This window comes from Cyclopterus lumpus, chromosome 23 (assembly GCF_009769545.1).
Source record: "Cyclopterus lumpus isolate fCycLum1 chromosome 23, fCycLum1.pri, whole genome shotgun sequence".
In the NCBI taxonomy this organism is placed as follows: domain Eukaryota; kingdom Metazoa; phylum Chordata; class Actinopteri; order Perciformes; family Cyclopteridae; genus Cyclopterus; species Cyclopterus lumpus.
The window spans coordinates 3,458,843-3,478,119 of record NC_046988.1 but is presented as its reverse complement, the minus strand read 5'-3'; the positions used below and the strand labels follow the sequence as shown (position 1 = coordinate 3,478,119).

Sequence of the window (19,277 nt, the reverse complement as noted above, 5' to 3'; positions counted from 1 at the left end):
ATCCTGCATGAAGGAAAGCCCTTTACTGACGCGCGCGCAACACAGGATCACCGGAAAAAACAATAGGCTGGTTCGTTAGAGCTGCGCCTGGAATCCAGATCAGTGCAGGCGGCCGCTGCAGGGGGCGTGGCCACAAAACTGCGATCAAGTCGGACAGTTTTCAGCCGCCTTCAAAGAACACACCGGAAGTCAGTGTTCAGGAAGTCACAACAACAGTTGTTAGTTCTAGATTACAGACCACATTTTGATAACTATGGCGGAAGAAATAGCGTTTGCATTCTTGATCGCCGATGAAATTGAGGCAGAAGAGATCCCTCTACTTATGTCGTAGTACTAACAAGAGTAGTAGTTTTCAGCAGCTGAAGTTTTAGTAGTGGTTGTAGTAGAAGTATCAGTGGTTCCAAGAAAAAGCTGAATCATACAGTAATAGTTGAAGATTGTGTCAACAGTTAAAAGTTGAAATGTGTTGAAATGTGTCTGGAGGTGAAGTTCACTTCACAGCATTCCAACAAATATATTTAACAGAACTAATCATCTTAACGGGCATATTAAATAAGGTTTGGGATATCTAATATGTAATCTCACAAATGGACCAAATGCATTTTCAATCTGTTGAGGTCACACAAATGGGATTTTACAAAATAAAATAAATCTTCTTTTCACAGTGGTCTGCATTTAGATATCTTTTTATTTATTTAACTGTTATTTTTGGAATTGAGGACAAAAGATTGGCCGTATTGTAGTTGTTGGATGTCATATTTATTTACATTTATATAAATACATATATGTGAAGATAGTTGTCATTTCTCTAAAATGATTTATTTACAGATGCTAAATAAATAACCTTATACATTATTATTATTATTAATAACACCCACACCAGCATTACATGAGACAAATAGCGGTGTAGTATTTCAACTACACATAAAATATGGTTTTCTGCAACACGTGGTGTATGCTGTCAGATCTAAGAGCCAATCAGCTCTCTGATGTGGCGACAGCCAGGCGTTTCCCATCATGCACTGGGCCAGGCAGTCGATGGAGAGCTCCTGCGGCGCCTGGCTCTAAAACCGAAGGCCGCCTCGCTCTCGTGAGAGTATCGTTGACCACGTGTGCATGACGTCAGAGCAAATCGGGAGCAAGTCGGACACAAATCTAACCAGCATGCATTGCACGCCGATCGATTCTGCGCAGAACTGGCTCAACTCGAACGAGCCTAATCCCTCACCGGCACTGTGGGGGCGGGGCGTCCATGAGAAAGTAATCGGATATTTATATCGGCGCTGTCACTGTATCATTCCAGTGAAGAATACAAATAAACTGCAGACTATTCTGAAACCATACATTAAAAATGGCATGCATAATTGTGCAAATGTCATCCAGCTTCACGCCGAGAAACGAGGTCAACCGGGTTCATGAGGAAGAGAAAAGAAACACACATTTCAAGTTATTTAATTCCGCTTTTATTTTCAAATTAAAGGGCTGCTGATTCACGAGTGAGACCAGCTGAGATCAATGGATGGCAGCTGTCTTCGCAAAACCTCGTGTACCCCGATAAGTAAACACGGGCACGAATGAACCAAACAGGTTATGAAGGAGGAGACAAGTGTGGACGATTCCTTGTTTCCTAGACATGGGTGGTTCGTTCTCACCCATCCCTCATGTTTTCTGCACCCCCACCCCGCCTCCTTTATAAACACACAAATACAGGAGGAGGAGGGTGAGGAGAAATGTAAGTGGATTCTCCAACACCCGGCTCTCTGCAGCTCCCTCTTCGCTGTTGCTCCGCATGCGGCGCTCCGCAGTCAACACCGGCTCCAGTTTGTAGGCATGTCGGCCGGTGGCTCTGACGGGACGGCGGACAGGCAGGCAGGTACGAACCGAGGGACGGGCCGCTCGTGGACAACAACAATGATTGCGTGCATTACAGCGCGCGCTAGCGTTGCTTGTACTATCTCGTGACCGTGTTTTTTGTCTTGACTGGACAAACTAAAGCTGCGGAGAACGCGTACAGAAAGTACCTCAGAGCTTCACTCGTGCATTCATGCAACTACCTAATGGCGAGTTACTTTTTTTTCTTTTAACTTTACTTTCGCTCAACTTTGACACTGAAGCGACCAGTTAACGTCACGTTACGTCTGTCGGAAGCGACTTTAACAGCACCGCCTCGCCGAGCGGAGGACGTGCGCTGCTACCCCACCGTTACGGTGTTTGTCTGCGGCTCCGGGTGAATGGAGCCGCCCTGGCAACCTGCCTTATAACATGCTGGGACGGCGCGCGGCAACGGCCGTTCCCCGGTTGCCAAGCGGTATTTTCGGCCCATTTGTCCATTCATTATTCCGTACAACGTGCTCGTCTAAGCGCGCCGCGGTATGCTTTGTTCCTCCACGGCAGGGTAAACCTCGCAGAACCGCCCGGCTGTGACCATTTTTATTTGTTGATGTCGTCGAGCCTAACTATCTTAATTTGCTTTTGCCACCTTATCTTCCTTGCTGGCCAAACTATTTTTTATTAGCCTCACCTTCCCCAATCTGTCCTTGGGGAGCTTAGCGAGTCACGTGGTTCCACGAGGTTCCGTGTTTTCGTTCTCCCTCAGCCTCTTTCAGAAGTGGGTCAGTAGATCAGTAGAGCAGCGCTGTGCAGCAGAGGGAGGGAGTCGCTCCTCCCTTCTAAACTACACAGTCACTGGTTACACATTATTTTATAAATGGCACATATTGAATGCAATTCTTAAAAGAAATGCATGCTTAACCTTTTTACTAACTGTATGTTAGGGTGCATAACCTCTGCTAATATTATTTAACTTTCCCAGTCCGTGTTTATAATCCAACATGGTCTCACGGCAGTCACAAACTGCATATCTATTGGTGTCATGTACCAAGACTAGAACTTCCACAAAAAGTATTTTACATTTCATGTGCTTTGTAAGTTTGAAAGAGATGCAGAAATATAGGTCAGTCGACCAGAAATAGCCAAGAACATACTGTAACTTTAGTATTCATGGCTTGGCGGCCTTTTCTGCTTCCATTACAGACGATATTCGTGGGTCTGTTCCTAGAAGCCAGCAGACTGAACTCTGGCCTAGTGCAACTATATAAATATCTGAGGCAGATCAGATCACACTATAGAGACAAGACAAGTGGAATGGAACTATATTCTACATGGTGCACTGGTTTTGTAATTATTTTGAGTATCTTCATAGTTATTGTGTGTGTCTGGTTGTATTTAAAATATGTGTAGTTTAGTGTCATTGTAGTTATTTTGAGTATATTTGTTGTAATTTGGGGATCTCTATGGATCGTTTTGCATGTCTTTGTTATTATTAGTGTCTCTTTGTGGTGAATTATAACATCCTTGTTAACAAATTAGAATTAAACTAAAACTTGCGCCCTGATTGTAAACCGCAAATTACAAAATCAGTTTCCTTAACCGCATAATATGAGCTTCCACCTGCTGTGACAATAATGTTTTGCTTCGTGACTGGATGTTCCTTGCAAAGGTATACGCTGGGAGTCGTAGTTTATTTCCCCCCTGAAATATATTTCTGCCGACAATAAAAAGGAAAAAAATATTTTTAAACATACAGACACTTTCTAATTCAATGATTTTAGAAATTATTTTACAGACGACAGATTAATCAATAGTGAAAAGAACTGTCAGTTACAATCCTTATTGTGTTACTATTAATAAACGGTATTAGAAAACTGCTGAATATCAACAAAAGGAAGTGCTCTTGTATGCTAGAGTCGGAGGGTGTTGCTCAATAGCTGTATGAATACAGCCTATTGAAAAACATTGTGCTAGATGTTTGTAGTTTGAAAGACTTTACACTTAAAACTGCACTATATGTTTTGTCTTTCTATCTTGGCCAAAGCTTTGAACCTCTAATTGTAGGAGAAATGTATGTCTCACCAGAAAATAATCAAAATCGGTAGTAAACCACTAAAAAGGCCAATGACACCTAGAATTGTTTCTACCTCGCTGGCAACCAGGTGTCAGCTTTTGGTTGCCGCAACTGAAAATATGGTTGCCAATGTTACACAGAAGAAGACAGGCTTTTTTTTTTTTTTTTTACAGTAAACAAACACAATCATTTGTCTTGATGCTGCACGCTTTATTGACAGCCGTTCATGAGACACTCACATGCTACCAGCACCGACACTTTTACAACACGGTCCCCGTCACACACACACTTAACTCCCTCCTGAACCCCAGACAGGTCAAACCCCGCCTCCCCTCTGTTCCACCAATCACAGGCACGCACTTCGACCATCATGCCTGCGATTGCTAGAGAGGAGGGGTTGTCGTACAAAGCCCCCTTTACAGGGTCACTACAATACTATCGTCTAATATCCCAAAAGTGTGTCAAAAGCCAGGTTGTGATCAACAAGATGTATATTTCTGCTTTCCACGTGATGTTTGTCTGGCATTTATTGCCCATTTTGGTATCTGACTTGTTTATTGCTGTATTATTATTATTATTATTGGCTAGCACTGTCGCCTCACAGCAAGAGGGCCGCGGGTTCGATTCCCGGTCGGAGCGGTCCTTCTGTGTGGAGTTTGCATGTTCTCCCCGTGGCAGCGTGGGTTCTCTCCGCGCTCTCCGGCTTCCTCCCACAGTCCAAAGACATGCTGCAGGTTCATTGATCTCTAAATGTCCCATAGGTGTGAATGTGAGAGTGAATGGTTGTATGTCCCTACATGTGCCCTCGATGGACTGGCGGCCTGTCCAGGGTGTCCCCTGCCTTCGCCCTATGTCAGCTGGGATAGGCTCCAGCGCCCCGCGACCCTAATGAGGATAAGCGGTATTGAAAATGGATGGATGGTTCGCATTGCATCAAATCAGGGTTTGCATTCACTGGTGATCTGGCGGACGTTTCCTGGCTCCACACAAAGTCTGTAATTCAAAGCGGGTCATACTCTACATTCAGGACACTCGAGTGGGATGAAACGTCCACTCCATGTAGGTCAGGTCGTGTGTGTGCTACTGCACCGGCGGTCATAGCGGGTTTGTTACACCCTGTGCATCTCCCCCGCGGGCGGGTTGCTCCACGTTTCAGTAATGCGCCATGTCATCCGCTCCCTGGCTGCAGGCCGGGCCCTCTCGCCGGCACTCCTGTCCAGCTTTTGGCTCCGACTCGCCGCCCCCACCACCCAGACCCCCAGCACAAAGCAGGCACTGTCGCTTCCTCGATGGCACGCGTTCTAGTCAGACAGCTGGCGGTGCTCACGCACGCACGCGCATACGTGTATATACACACGTACACAGAGTGCTTATTGGGATGTGGAAGTTCCACCGGTTTGTACCCCCCCCCCCCCGTGGAAAGGGGCCCGCCATAGTTAGACCTGCCATGTTTGCCTCCCCCCAGGTTTACGTTACATGACGGCTGACTAATAACGTGCTTTCGGAGGCACAGCGCAACTGCTTAATATCGTTAGTGAAGACAAGCAGGAGAATGTGAGAGACTTAAATAGAAGAACGGGAGGAATTCTAGAAGGCGTGCTCTCAAATGTTTCTGGGAGGCTTAAAAGCTTTCCAACATTTAGAACGACATTCCTTTTTGAGCCTTTTTAAAAAAATAAAATATTTACACCCCCTACTAATAAGTCATCGATTGTTTGCTCACAAAGTGGTTTCAACACAAACGAACAAAGTTGTGCCCCAATAACTTGAAATTTCTAAATATGCCACAGCCACATAAACAATACATAAACACACGGGATGTGCTACTTTGGGACAGATTGATGCACATGTCTGCTTTAGGACCTCTATGGGAGCAAAGAAAGGCCAGTGATTAACAGTATGGGCAATGTCAAATTAAAATAAATAAAAACAACTGTTGTCAAATTTATAAAATAAATAATAATAATAATTAAATAACAATAAAGATGATGATAATAATATTTATTATTATTATATAACTTATGTTGACTTAATTGAGAAATGTCACCATAATTTACTTTATTTTATAAATTCAAACAATTGCATTAAAATATTTTACCGGGGAACACATTGAATTTCCCTCTTTTTAGATGTATTCTCAAGTTCTTTTACGATTCACTGATTTAGAAAATTGAAGTTTTCAGCACTAAAAAAAATTAATTCAAGTAACGCTTGAAATGGGAACTCAAACAAATTCAAATGGGTGGTTTTCAAAGTAAAACGTTTCATGTTCTGTCAATTCAGTGATATGTAAATGACGGCCTTCATGCTTCCATAGTCTTTGGATCTGTTGTTTTTGGCACTCTATTAAACAGCAGGGTTCAACTTTAATGTTTAAAAAAAAAAAAAATACTGTATTTATTGACCGGTTGGGCATGTGGTTCAAATCCACTTGCCCAAAGTCAATTTTGACTTGCCCCATGTAGGAATTGTTTTATTCATAACAATAACAACAAAGACCAAAGTAAATCGTTATGTTTTATCAGCCTTGCTCTCTAACTTCCAACAAACTGCAGAATATATTACACATATACACAACCTCTCTAACGCCACCCAGCTGAACTCATTGAAATGCTCATTTACACTTTAGCTCACAGACTTCGTCTTGACCTGCCGCCAGTTTCTCGCGCGTGCCCGATCGGTACTGTGCATGCGCAACTCAACGGAGATATATATATATATATATATAAATAAAGAAGGCTTACACCTTAGCTTAGATTCACTAGCCTGTTGTGGCATTTTACTTGCCCCATGCAAACAGGCAAGTCTTATTGTTGAGCCCTGAACAGTCCAACAGAACTATGTTTAATTGTCTTTAATTACTACTATTTTTATTAAAGTAGCATTGACTCCTATACTTATTTCTAAAAACATCAACCAAATTGGGTGCAACAGTTGCCAGTGATTAGTCCAATATACAGTATCTTACATAGGTGCATTGACTGTTGTGGTCCCACAGTTTTCCATGTTGGCCATCTGTTGTCCAATGCATGCTTGCTCATATGTATTAATATACACATTCATTCATTCTTTCTTTCTTTAAAGCAAGTCCATTTGAAAAGTAGGAGTAAAAATCAATCTTTGAAAATGTTGTTCAAGGCATTTGCACTTAATAAGAAACGGAGTCAGCTTCACTCTTGTGTTGGTTAATTATTTGTATTCTCTATGAGCAACAAACCCAACCAACCCCAGTGTCAGTAAGTCTTATTCGTTCATGGTGAATTATTAATCGGGTACCCGACAAGCCAGCGCCACAGAGCATTCACATGCAGTCCCTCACGTCGCTGTGATGGTTGTTTTCATCAGATCTCGCTGCAGAGGATGAAAGCCCAAACCAAGCGGGCTCCTCGCTGCCAGCTGGCGAGCTGCCAAGGAAACGGAAGGGAGATGTGGAGGAGAGGTCAGGCTCCCATGTACAGTAAGAGTGATGTAATATATGAAAAACACTGTACTGTACAATGCATATTCTTCTTATAATAATAATAATAATAATAATAATATGACCAAAAATATGTCCCATCTTACAGGCACAGCGTCGACCTCCAATTGGATGACGACCTCAGCGGGTACACACGTACTACTTGCTTTTGTTCACACGCTGTCTTATGAGAGAATATTGGCAAATAATTACTTTTTTGATCCCATTCATTTGTAGATCTGATGAAGACGATCAGCAGGTCAAAATAAAATGCTTCAGGTAATTCTATTTTTGCATCAGGTAATTGTGTCACCTGTCTTAACAAGCCTTTGTGGCTTTTGATTGGTCTCATTTACTGTGTAATGTGACTAGGTTTAAAATAAACAAAAACAAAACTATCAAGACTTTCCTGATTTTTAAATGAATATTTTTTTTCATGAACTCCCAAGTAATTATTCCCCCCCAAAGTAGATCCAGTAGGTAGAATTGTCTCTCTGATTTCCGCCTGCAGGGAGCCTCACCGACAGATCGAGAAGCGGCGGAGGGATAAGATGAACAACCTCATCGACGAGCTGGCCGCCATGATCCCCGCCTGTCTGCCTTTGGCTCGGAAACTTGACAAACTCACGGTCCTGCGGAAGGCCGTGCAACACCTGAAAGCCCTCAGAGGTACACTCTGAACCCACCCGAATATTTAAAATATCCACAACGTCTATTCCGATCCATCTAAAAGCGTCCCCCACCCCCCTTTGGTTTTCAGCTGGGACGAGCAGCGCCTTTACAAACACCACCCACAAGCCTTCATTCCTGCCTCACGAAGACCTCAAGCACCTTCTGCTCAGGGTAGCTACTCGTGTACGACCCCGATTTAGTTCCATGTGCTCATAAAATCCATCTATCTGTGTATTGATATGTCCATTTATACATCTTTCTCCCAGGCTGCGGATGGTTTCCTCTTAATTGTAAGTTGTGACCGGGCTAAAGTCCTGTTCATCTCCGAGTCTGTCTCCAAGATCCTCAACTTTAACCGGGTATGTTGCACTTCTACATCACTCTTCAGCTATAATTATTAAAAAGAAGGCTGGCTCAGTTGGCCTGAGATGCAAAACATGTTCCCGAATTGGACCTTTTTTAAATGTTCTTTTCTTGTCTTTTAATGTCAATTTACAGAATGAGGCAAAACAAATGGCACAAAGTTTAACGTTAAAGCAGTGTTGGAGACCAAAACAGAGTTTAAATGAGAGTGAATAACATAATTGGTCTTAGCCAGAAACGCAACTAAAATAAATGATAATGTTGCTTTGCATCTGTTGGATGTGTAAATAAGAACTTTACCAGTTATTTGTGATATATTACCTTCAAAGGTGAAACTGTCATTTCATTGATTTTCAATTAAATAGTTGATTTAAAAGTAACATCCCCCTTTTAAATTTTTTATTTATTTTTTTGACCTCTTTTACTACTTAAATGATCTGCTACTACATTTAGTTAGATTAGGGTCTCTCAGCATGTGCTTCAGGTTATGCTGTCCTTACGTGGTTGAGGAACTGGATCTTTATTCAGCCTCTAATACAAAATCGCGTGTCGACAGATTGTATGAGTAAACAAAACTTTTGTTTTAAGCTCTAAATAATAAACTGATAATACTGCAAGTAGAACGTAGTAATCGAGGCCAAATCTTGTTTTATTTTTGCGGGGCCAACCATTTCTGTGCTTGAAACCTTGTTGTCAGTGTGGGGACTGGCAGCCAGATACAATGACCACACCTGTTCTACATTCCTGACCACATTTTCCAGCTTTGAGAGGCCTGGAGGCAAGCAGGAGGTTAAAATGCAAAGAAAAGCGTGTGAAGTAACCTGACACCATGTCGGCAGGGCAGCACGTGTTATCTTTGGGCTTACCAGTAAACCTCGACTGGATACTTGCTGCAGCAACTCTCTAATCACTCAATGAAGATGCAATGAGCTGTGTGACGACAACGATTAAGCAAATGGTCGTTAGACTATTAAGAAAGACAAATAAAATAGTTGTATCAACCAGTGCATGTCATTTGCATTCACAGATTGAGCTGACTGGGCAGAGCTTGTTCGATTTCCTCCACCCCAAAGACATCAGTAAAGTGAAGGAGCAGCTGTCGTCTTCGGAGTACCCTCGCCAACGCCTCATCGATGCTGCCAGTAAGTCTGTTGTCTGGTCTGAGAAACGACTGAAGACATAACGCCATGTGAAAGAGTGGGAGACGACTGAGAAAGCTGATGACTAATACGAATGCTATCTTTCTGTGTGCAGCGGGGGTTCAGGTCCAGGTGGATGCCCCCGTCAGGCCGCCCCACCTGTCCACCGGGGCCCGGAGATCCTTCTTCTGTCGGATGAAGCACAGTCGGTTGGCGGGGAAGCAAGAGGACACACACCTGCTGCCCTGTGCTCTCAAAAAGAAAGGTGGGTTCGATGATGTTGTTGTGACATCATCATCATCATCATCTGGGAAGTCAACATTTATCCGTGCAGCAGCAATGCTCCTGCTTTCAGTTTGATTAAATCTTCTTGAGCCATCTAGCTGTGAAATAAAGCTTTCTTTTAGATACATATGCACAGGTAGAGACAAAAACCTTAACTTTCCTTCAGTTCATGTGACCACTATTTTCTCCAAGAGTGGCCTAATATTCAAGTGAGTGCTTCCAAAGGATTCTCATTGCTGCTGATCTGTAACTGAGACGTTTCTAATCTCTAAACTACACAATTGCGCAGGTCATTTCATATTAATCGGGAAGTGTTTGGAATGCAAATGGTCAAATATCGACAACATTTAAGCTATCAACCCCACTCCTTTGCTCCTTGAGGCTCGGTAAATGTAATCTCTGAAATTATTTCTAAAATACTACTGGAGCCACATCTATTATCTTTAATATATATATGCACACACTCACTATGTACACTCTATTCCTACTTCACAGACTTTATTGCAGACTACAATTGCAGTTTCTTGTTAAAATACACACAAATATAACTTTTCCTAAAGAGTGTGAATGAGATACAAATAGATGCCACAATGGAAAACAAAAGGTGTAGTGTAGGTGAAGTAGGTCAGTGTTGCAACATTGTGTAACCACAAAGTAAGGTCATGGTCCAAACCCCACTCTGCACAATCGTGGTGACAGAAACAGGAGGTGTGGCGCCACACAGTGGCTCATATCAGCAACTGCACTGAACCAAATGTGTATAAATCCGCAGCTGGAAATAGTCCCTAACAAATGCAACTATTTACCCCTGTGTTTATTTGAAACTAGAGAGCCCAGTTGTCAAAGAACTTTCTATAGTCTTTATTAAACATTTGTGACCCATTGTTAAAAATGTCCATCTTTGGTTTCGAATGAATGGGCTTGGGACTGATTGAGGCGGGGAAAAGTATTAATGCATTATTGTCATGGGATTTGTTTACCATGAGGGAAAAAAAAGTAACGGCAGTCTTACTTTGTTAACAAGTTAACACTATAACGGACCCTAAATGGCCACAAGATAACCTATACACACTTACTTACAAAGGGCCCTGATATATTCCCTTCAAGAAATATATCAGGACTATTTGATGGGCATTTTAATTGATTTGACTTTTAAGTGCAATGTTTCTAAAATAAAATATATGTTATATTTACAAATATCACAAACTCGTTGTTTTCATGCCCACAGACGCTTACAGATACTGTACCCTCCACTGCACCGGGTACATGCGGAGTTGGCCGAGCAGCCAGCTGGACTCGGAGGGTGACGCCGAGAAGGAAACCTCGAACCTGACCTGCCTGGTGACGGTGTGCCGCCTCCTCACCCACGTGCCCAACCAGCCTTCCAAAGACATCAACATCAAGCCCTCCGAGTTCGTCACCCGCTGTGCCATCGACGGAAAGTTCACTTTTGTAGAACAACAGTGAGTTTCCTCCGATTCCAACTGCACACGTATCCATTTATCTTCCCGTCGCGAGTCATGGATTTGTTTCCACTGAGAAAGGAATGACAGAGTTGTGGCGAGGAGCCAGAGTTTTTTTTTTTTTGTCAGCTCAACTATCGGTGGATATAATCCTCTTCTGTCTTTGCCATTGTTTCTCAGAAGGAGCTATGTATCTCGGCACCGCATGAAACTCTCTTCTCATTTTTTGGGACGTAATTTAATTCCACAAGTATAGTGAATCGTACATATTCCTGCTGAACATCCCACGTGTGGAGGCTCATTCATTCAGCATTCCGCCTTCACTCTTCGCCGTTTTATTTAATTATTTTTTTAACTGCCGCAAGAGACGGAGAAGGCCAGAGTAACTGAACTCCCTCTGTGTCCTCTTTTTTGTTTCCCCCCCCAGAGCCACGACAGTCATCGGTTATTTGCCGCAGGAAGTTCTCGGCACGTCCTGTTACGAGTACTTCCACCAGGACGACCTGCGGCACCTCGCGGAGAAACACAGGCAAGGTGATGGAAAGCAGACTGCGTTAACAGCTTTAACCCTCAATCTGATTTCAATTCAGAACTTAATTGAGACGAGTGTACCCCCAAAACAAGAGATCTGTTTTTTGTTGTTGTGGAGAAGCTCAAGAAATTGATCCTCCTTTTACTATTTTCTGTTGTAACACTCGTGTCCAATCTCTTAGCAGTTCTTCGAAGCAAAGAGAAGATCGAGACGCAGTGCTACAAGTTCAAAACGAAATACGACTCCTATGTTTCCCTCCAAAGTCAGTGGTTTAGTTTTACCAATCCATGGACCAAAGAAGTAGAGTTTATCGTCTCTTCAAACAGGGTTGTCCCGTAAGTACTGATTCATCCATGAAGATGTGGACTGTGCGTTACCTGTCTCGATGTCACAATCGGAGAGAACGTGTGGTCACAAACTCCTCAGCTCCCATTTTCCAAAAGCTTTGTTTCTGTGCCGATTACATCATATGCTGATTTCTCATATGTCCTCTTTAGCGCAGCTTTTAAAATACAGCGTATTCATGGTCTTAAACGGCAGCATAAACACTCCTTTGCACCAGCAGGGGGCCTGGTCACACAAAAGATGAGGAAGCAGACGGCTCAAAAGCACCTCAGGGTAAGACATGCATTCTGCGTATTCACATAAGTGTGTGTGTGTGTGTGTGTGTGTGTGTGTGTGTGTGTGAGAGTGTGAGAGTGTGAGAGTGAGAGAGATTTATTTTTATTTTTTTAACTTAACGGTTGATCTACTGTCTTATTCCAGAGGACACAAAGCAGTTACCCATAATCCCCGGACTTTCCAAAGGTGTGGGCACTATGATCTACGCGGGCAGCATAGGGACCCAAATTGCAAATGAGCTCATCGACTCCTACAGGTGCATTGTGTGAATATATGTATGAGATAGGGAGGGGAAGACATCTTGCCTACGGAGCAATGGGTCAACATTGACATGAGTAAATGCAGTGGCGATACGGTACATCAAAAAGAGATAGGATATAAATAAGGTGACTTTAAATTGAATTTAAAAAAAACCCTCTAATCTAACAGGATGAACTCCTCTCCATCCAGCGGAGCGTCCAGTCCGTTTGGCCCGGCCCAGGAGAAATGCCCACTGATTTCCCCACAAACCAGCAACAGTGTGAGTGTCCTCTTTACCACAGCAGCACATTATCTCGGAGGCAAATTCCACTAGTTTTTTTTTTTTTAATGTCCTAATGTTTCGCGTTGTCCATCCATCCGCTCCATTCTGGTGAACGCGGTATCTCAGGAACACCTGTAGGGAGTTTCTTTAGATTTGGCACAAACGTCCATCTGGACTCAACTGATTAGAATTCAGAGGCCAAAGGTCAAGGTCACTGCGACTTCGCACATTTTTTTTCACACAAACATCTAATAGATTCAAAAGATGTTGATAAGACATGTATATAAACTGCTATAAGGTATATCAACTTTTATTGTCAGTTTAAGTGGCATAAGAGTTTGACTCAAATGCATGCCAATGGAATTTGTATGGAAATACATTTTTGACATTTCTCACTTTATGCTAATGTTAATGTTGCGTGTTATTTGTATGCAAATCCAGGCTAGTTGCTCGTACATGCAAATGAATGTCGGCATAGGGAGTTCTGGATGCAGGTGCATCACCTGTCCTTATAGTACGAGTCTTATTCAAATGTTAGACATGCTCTAATTTGCAGAAAAGGCGGCGGTTACTTCGACATCTTATCGTGGGTTTAATTACTCACTCCAGTGGAGAAAGGTGAAATATGTGCAGTGTGTTGACGTCACACGGTTTGTTGCAGGTGTCCAGCAGAGAGGAGGCAGCAGGCAGTTCTTCACAGTCCCAGTCGGACTCGAGGAGAGCAGCGGGCGCCGGCAGTGCAACTTCTGAAAGTTCAGGTACTGTCAGCGGGATAATCATAAATCCAAATGTACCAGAATAGAAGAAGAAATGTGCCGCTTTCTCAAAAATCTTGTCCAAAGGCTTCAAAAGGACCTTTTAGACATTTTATGTTGACAATTAAACTCCTGCAGTGTTTGTTTTGTTAACCCCGCCCACCATTTCACAGCTGTGGGCCCTTAGGCAGAAGGTGATCCAATTGGGTGATCCAAAATGTTCCATGAAATCGAATCCTTCATAATTTTTCCGATCCTACAATGGGTTTATGGAAAACAATATCCCACAACGTCCGTGCAGTTTTTCCCCCTAAAGTTTCTGTTTCTTTGCCCTGTTCCGCCCAGGCGAGCCGTCCCAGCTGGCCTTGGACAGCATGGTGGTGCCGGGCCTGAGCAGCTTCAGCAGCGACGAGGCAGCCATGGCGGTCATCATGAGCTTGCTGGAGACGGATGTGAACATGGGTCAATCTGGGGACTTTGAGGACTTGCACTGGCCTTTCTAGGGGACGGGCAGACTTTGAGCTCTCATGCCTGTGGCATTCTCTCGGCCGTGCACGTGTCCCTTCGGTGGCCGACTGAGCCGGCCTTGCGCAATTTGAACCCACTGGACTCATAGCAAAGGTCGAGGCGCGTCATGCTTGAGAGAGCCTAACGAGGGTCTAGAGGAATTATTGCATCAAGAAATGTGAGGTTAAAGTGTACCCGGAGCCTGTGGTGATTCAGTGTCTTCCTCAGTGACACTTCAGACTTTCCACGATGTATCCATTCGTTCTGCTTGCCCCCGTGAGGAGAATCAGACTCCTGCCATGTTTACTGCTGCTAGAAAAACTCCTCAAACCTTTCGACATCTGCCACGCCCAGTGATGAAATGCATTTTTCTCAGGACATGGTCTGATTTGTTCCATTTTCTTTAATTTTTTTTAATGCTGTTATTATTTTTATTTTTTTAAAGGTCTCCTTTCGGACACACGTTAAGTCATGTTTTCTCGATATTGTTTCCAGTAAGACCTGAAAAAGGCAAATAAGACTGTCTATCTCTTTTCTTCTGTCTGGAGAATTAAAAACTCATGAAATATGCATGAGGCATTGCACCATCACCACTACCACTAGGGGTCCAGTTAGCCTCCATTCGGAAGATTATAGCTCGCAAAACCAAACTACATTAACAGTTTCTTTTCAAATAAGTCGAGATGCTTCAAATGTCTGCGTTTGGAAATTCATAAGAAAGCATGTCTGATTTTGTCAGCACACAATTTTACCAGCTAGCTTAAAATTGCTAACGGCTTTAATGAGTGCTAACACGATCAAAATCGACGACGGAAATGTGTTTTCAAGGAAAGATCTTTACTTTAGGAACTGTTTTTAATGAAATGAATACTTGAATATTGACTCCTGTTTACAGTTTTGGTCCCAGGATAAGTCGTTGTGGAAATAAGCTCTGCATTACAATACACTGTTCAATATGCATTTGAAGGGTTGATTCAACAGTGGGTCAAAAGGATAAAGATGGAAGCTACAGACCAGTGTGAAAGTGAACCACCTCATTACCTGGCGTCCAGACAGACGACAATGAAAAGAAGGAACAACACTGTTCCTGTAAAGCCGGGGAGGTCTTGATTCACTTTTCACTGTGCAATCATTATAAAGCAAAAGCAGCATGTGTATACAACATTCAGTGGCATGTGTGAGGGGAGGGACAAAGGATCAATTCAGTCTGTGAGGTTCCTCGGAAAATAGAAAGATGAAACTGAACATTACAACTTTAGTTTGTTAGTCGATGCAACCTTCACTGAAAAGTATTTTTTTAATATGCACAATGATTGGCTACCAGTTGTGCTGTTCCAAACAACAGCCTGCTAGGTGAAACTCTCAACCATTAATACAATATTAGTATAGGGGAAAAACACATTCTTTGGGGTAAAGTGTCTGATTTCATATTGAACGTGCACATCAGGAGTGAGCTCTAGTATGTCCATACTGTGGTCACATAGCATATATTTACTGTACTTCATCCATTGTGTACTGAACTCCTAGGAATATGTGGATGGTCCAGTTATGGAGGGGAGAATGTTTTCCCGTAGTAACCAGGGACAAGCCAACATGTTTTTAGGTTGTCATGTCTTCTGGACTCCCTCTCCTAATATCTGGCCCCAACATAGTGTTTGAACCGCCTTACACTGCACAGAAATTAGCCATAGATTTGCCAGGAAAACCCTACTGTTGCAGTCCATCTATGTCTGAATGTCCCATTACCGCAACAGCCTCTTGTAAACGAAAATACCTATACTAACAGCTAATCTGGATCAAATCAGTTGTTGGGTGTCTCTTTTTTTTTTTTAAACATCCGTTGTCAAAATCAAAGGGGAAAATGAGGAACTCATCAGTGGAGAGGCAGAAACGGGAGACATGTTTGAACCCCCTCACCAGCCTTAAAAAAAAAAAAAAAAAGCCAATGCAAGACAGCCAAATGACATGTTGAAGGGTGGTGGCCATGATCACATTATCAAACTATTTATTTTCAGATGACCTTCACTTCGATGAACGCCAGTCATCGGCGTTTTTACTTTCAAACTCGGTGACGGGCCTCTTTACGGCACCTGTGAACTCTGGTTATATCACTGGTTCCTCTAATCTTGAAATCATCATGTGATTGTGTTGCCTTGAGCACAATCGTAAATCAACCGTTATGTGCTCTCTTTGGCTTAAAAGCGAAACTGTTTGACAATATTTGCTGCTGTCTTCGAAACTATTTGTCATGGACACGACAGCAGAACATGTGTTGCTATGAAAAGACAAAATGTCTCATATTTGTATGTGAAAATTGTCGTCTATGTTTCTGCTTTATCGAGGAATGGAGGTCTTTAAAAAAATAAAACAAATGATCCACGTTCTATTTAGTCTTTACCACAGTTAAAATTGTGTGATATGTTGAGTAGCCGATGTTTTTGCAAGAGGCAGGAATCTTGTGCATAACTCCTGCATTGCTAATCAGCCAAAGTATTTCCTCAGTGAACAATTCTGCAGTAAAACGGGGCAAACGAGGATCACAAATCATTTATTTCAAAAATATGTATTGAACTGTTTTTACACTGCATTACAATCACATGTGCAGAAAGTAAGAATCTGTCATGTACCATCAAAAGGTCTTATTTGTAAGACACATGGCTGTTCATTCCTATTGGTATGAACAGCTATTGGTATAATTAATTAATGATTTTTATGGAATGATTTTATTTGTCTTTTTGTAATTTTATGTAGCTGTAAAGCACTTTGAATTTACTTGAATTGTGCTCTATAAATAAACTTGCCTTGCCTTAAATAATTTAAAAGCAACAACAACCCTACCAAAACCAACCTATTGCAACTAACAAAGTACTAATTATCCACCTTTAAAACCTAAACAAACTCTAATTCAAACTGACCAAAGCTGTTCTACTTAATATATTCGATTCCTTTTACTGGGTCGAAGTGTAAAGGCGAGGGGAATACTAAGTGACAATCGTCGGCCAGTGCCCTGGCGTAGGTCTCTATTCAGCTGCGAAGTCGGTGGACGACGTGGGGAGATCTGAGTAAATCATATAACCCTAACCCTCTCACTCACGCACTCCTTGGGAGAGGCTGAACAAGCACTTTTGGTGAGGGGGCTCTTTTTTTTATCCCAACGCCATACTTTTTTGATAAAGATGGCCTCTAGTTGCTGGGTCTAATACGTAATGACTTTGGGTTTGATGACAGGTATTACCTGCAAATACAGAGCACGGCCATGGGCAAGAGGTTTGCGAACATTCATATGGCAGATTTGGAACAGACAGTCTTTTTTACTAAAACCCCTTTCTTTTTTATCAGATATTTAGATATATTTGGAGTCTGGAATTATTCGGAAGCAGACTTTTACCAGTTTAATGCGCTCACTAAATGCGGGGCTACTCGTGGTTCCTAGAGTCCTAAAAAGTAGGATGGGAGCCAGAGCCTTCAGTTATCAAGCTCCTCTTTTATGGAACCAGCTTCCACTTTCAGTCCAGGAGGCAGACACAGTCATCTCATTTAAGAATAGACTTAAGACTTTCCTCTTTAATAATGTTTATAGTTAGGGCTGAATCAGGTTTGCCCTGGTCCAGCCCCTTGATATGCTGCTATAGGCTTATAGGCTGCTGGGGGATGTTTTAGGATACACTGAGCTCCTCTCTCCTCTTCTCTCTCTCCTTATGGATGGATTTACATCTCTCCATTGCACCTTATTAACTCTGCTTCCTCCCCAGAGTCGTTGTGACTTCACATCTCATAGGGTCCATTGGACCTGGAGGTGTGGCCCCCCCTCCTCTCTACCTCCTTCTGTTTCATGGATTGGAGTTCCATTCATACATTGTCATATTCATGTAATGTGTTTATGTAACTCTGTAACTCTGTTCATTCTGTACACATGACATCTATTGCATCTGTCCATCCGGGGAGAGGGATCCTCCTCTGTTGCTCTCCTGAAGGTTTCTTCACTTTTTTCCCTGTCAAATGTTATTTTTGGGGAGTTTTTCCTGATCCGATGTGAGGTCAAAGGTCAGGGATGTCGTATGTGTACAGATTGTAAAGCCCTCTGAGGCAAATTTGTAATTTGTGATATAGGGCTATACAAAATAAACTGAATTCAATTGAACTTTCTTTCTTTTATTTGACAGTCATTGGTTTACGACATACAGACGTTAACACAACTGTTGGCTACTTCAATACATATGGCACAAAATCATAGAGCTAAAATGTGACATTATTGTGATGTCGCGGACCTTTGCATGAGGACATCTCTAACTGGACCTCGCTGAATTTTAGTTGAATACCCCTGTGCTAGACTATGACTTTTTCCATAAATTGTTTTAAGACATACTACACTGTGACTTCTATATGACATTTTCTATTAAATACAAAAGAACATATTTGTTGAATCTTTTTAATGGGAAATAAACACTCTTTAACATTTTAATAATTTGTTAATTACCAAAAGGAAGTGTTGCACATTTTTTTAAATTTCAGAGCCTTTATAACTTTATTGTATACTCAAAAATCTGAACTGAGGTAAAAGTATCTTTGAAACTCAACTTAACCAAACATTTTTTCAGCCATTTAAAAGTGACTTTAAATTACATCTTTGAAATGGATGCTAACGTGAATTATTCCAATACAGTAACATGCAGCAGCACTAACACATTGGAAACGTCTTTATTTAGATGTTAGTATCACTGTAAAAACTTAATTTCATATTTAACAACTACATTTTTCCAAAACTGAAGGCCATTCCTGGCTCAGTGTTTTAACCCTCCCGTTGTCCATCCATCCATCCATCCATCCATCCATTATCACCCGCTTATCCGGGGTCGGGTCGCGGTGGCAGCAGGTTCAGCAGGCCGACCCAGGCCTCCCTCTCACCCGCAACACTTTCCAGCTCATTCTGGGGGATCCCGAGGCGTTCCAAGGCCAGCCGGGAGATATAATCCCTCCAGCGTGTCCTCGGTCTTCCCCGGGGCCTCCTACCAGTTGGACGTGCCCGGAAAACCTCTAATGGGAGGCGTCCAGGAGG

The 19,277-nt window shown here is 42.4% G+C and overlaps 1 protein-coding gene across 7 annotated transcripts; it reads left to right on the top strand.

The window, feature by feature from the left end:
• The first annotated feature begins 1,292 nt into the window (after positions 1–1,292).
• LOC117726219 (aryl hydrocarbon receptor nuclear translocator-like protein 1) lies at positions 1,293–16,605 on the top strand. 7 transcript variants are annotated; one of them, XM_034526365.1, is made up of 17 exons: positions 1,293–1,873; positions 7,250–7,343; positions 7,471–7,509; positions 7,599–7,640; positions 7,873–8,030; positions 8,122–8,204; positions 8,300–8,392; positions 9,424–9,538; positions 9,651–9,800; positions 11,049–11,283; positions 11,711–11,817; positions 11,997–12,150; positions 12,378–12,433; positions 12,581–12,692; positions 12,866–12,956; positions 13,621–13,717; positions 14,060–16,605. In XM_034526365.1, exons 1-17 carry the CDS (start codon positions 1,591–1,593, stop codon positions 14,215–14,217), a joined length of 2,067 nt encoding a protein of 688 aa, XP_034382256.1. In that variant the 5' UTR covers positions 1,293–1,590; the 3' UTR covers positions 14,218–16,605. The 7 variants fall into 7 exon arrangements, 6 of the variants coding, with proteins under 6 accessions (XP_034382256.1, XP_034382253.1, XP_034382254.1 ...); XM_034526362.1 differs by having other exon boundaries at positions 7,250–7,361; positions 12,000–12,150; XM_034526363.1 differs by having other exon boundaries at positions 7,250–7,361; positions 12,381–12,433.
• Positions 16,606–19,277: the final 2,672 nt, after the last annotated feature.

What these genes read in the sequence shown, in the direction of transcription:
- LOC117726219 (XM_034526361.1), top strand. Translation starts at nt 1,591, where the DNA reads ATGAAGGAGGAGACAAGTGTGGACGATTCCTTGTTTCCTAGACATGGG. An exon ending in AGATCCTCAACTTTAACCGG is followed by an intron (nt 8,393 to 9,423) that starts GTATGTTGCACT and finishes TTGCATTCACAG; the next exon opens with ATTGAGCTGACTGGGCAGAG. An exon ending in CGCGGAGAAACACAGGCAAG is followed by an intron (nt 11,818 to 11,996) that starts GTGATGGAAAGC and finishes CCAATCTCTTAG; the next exon opens with CAGTTCTTCGAAGCAAAGAG.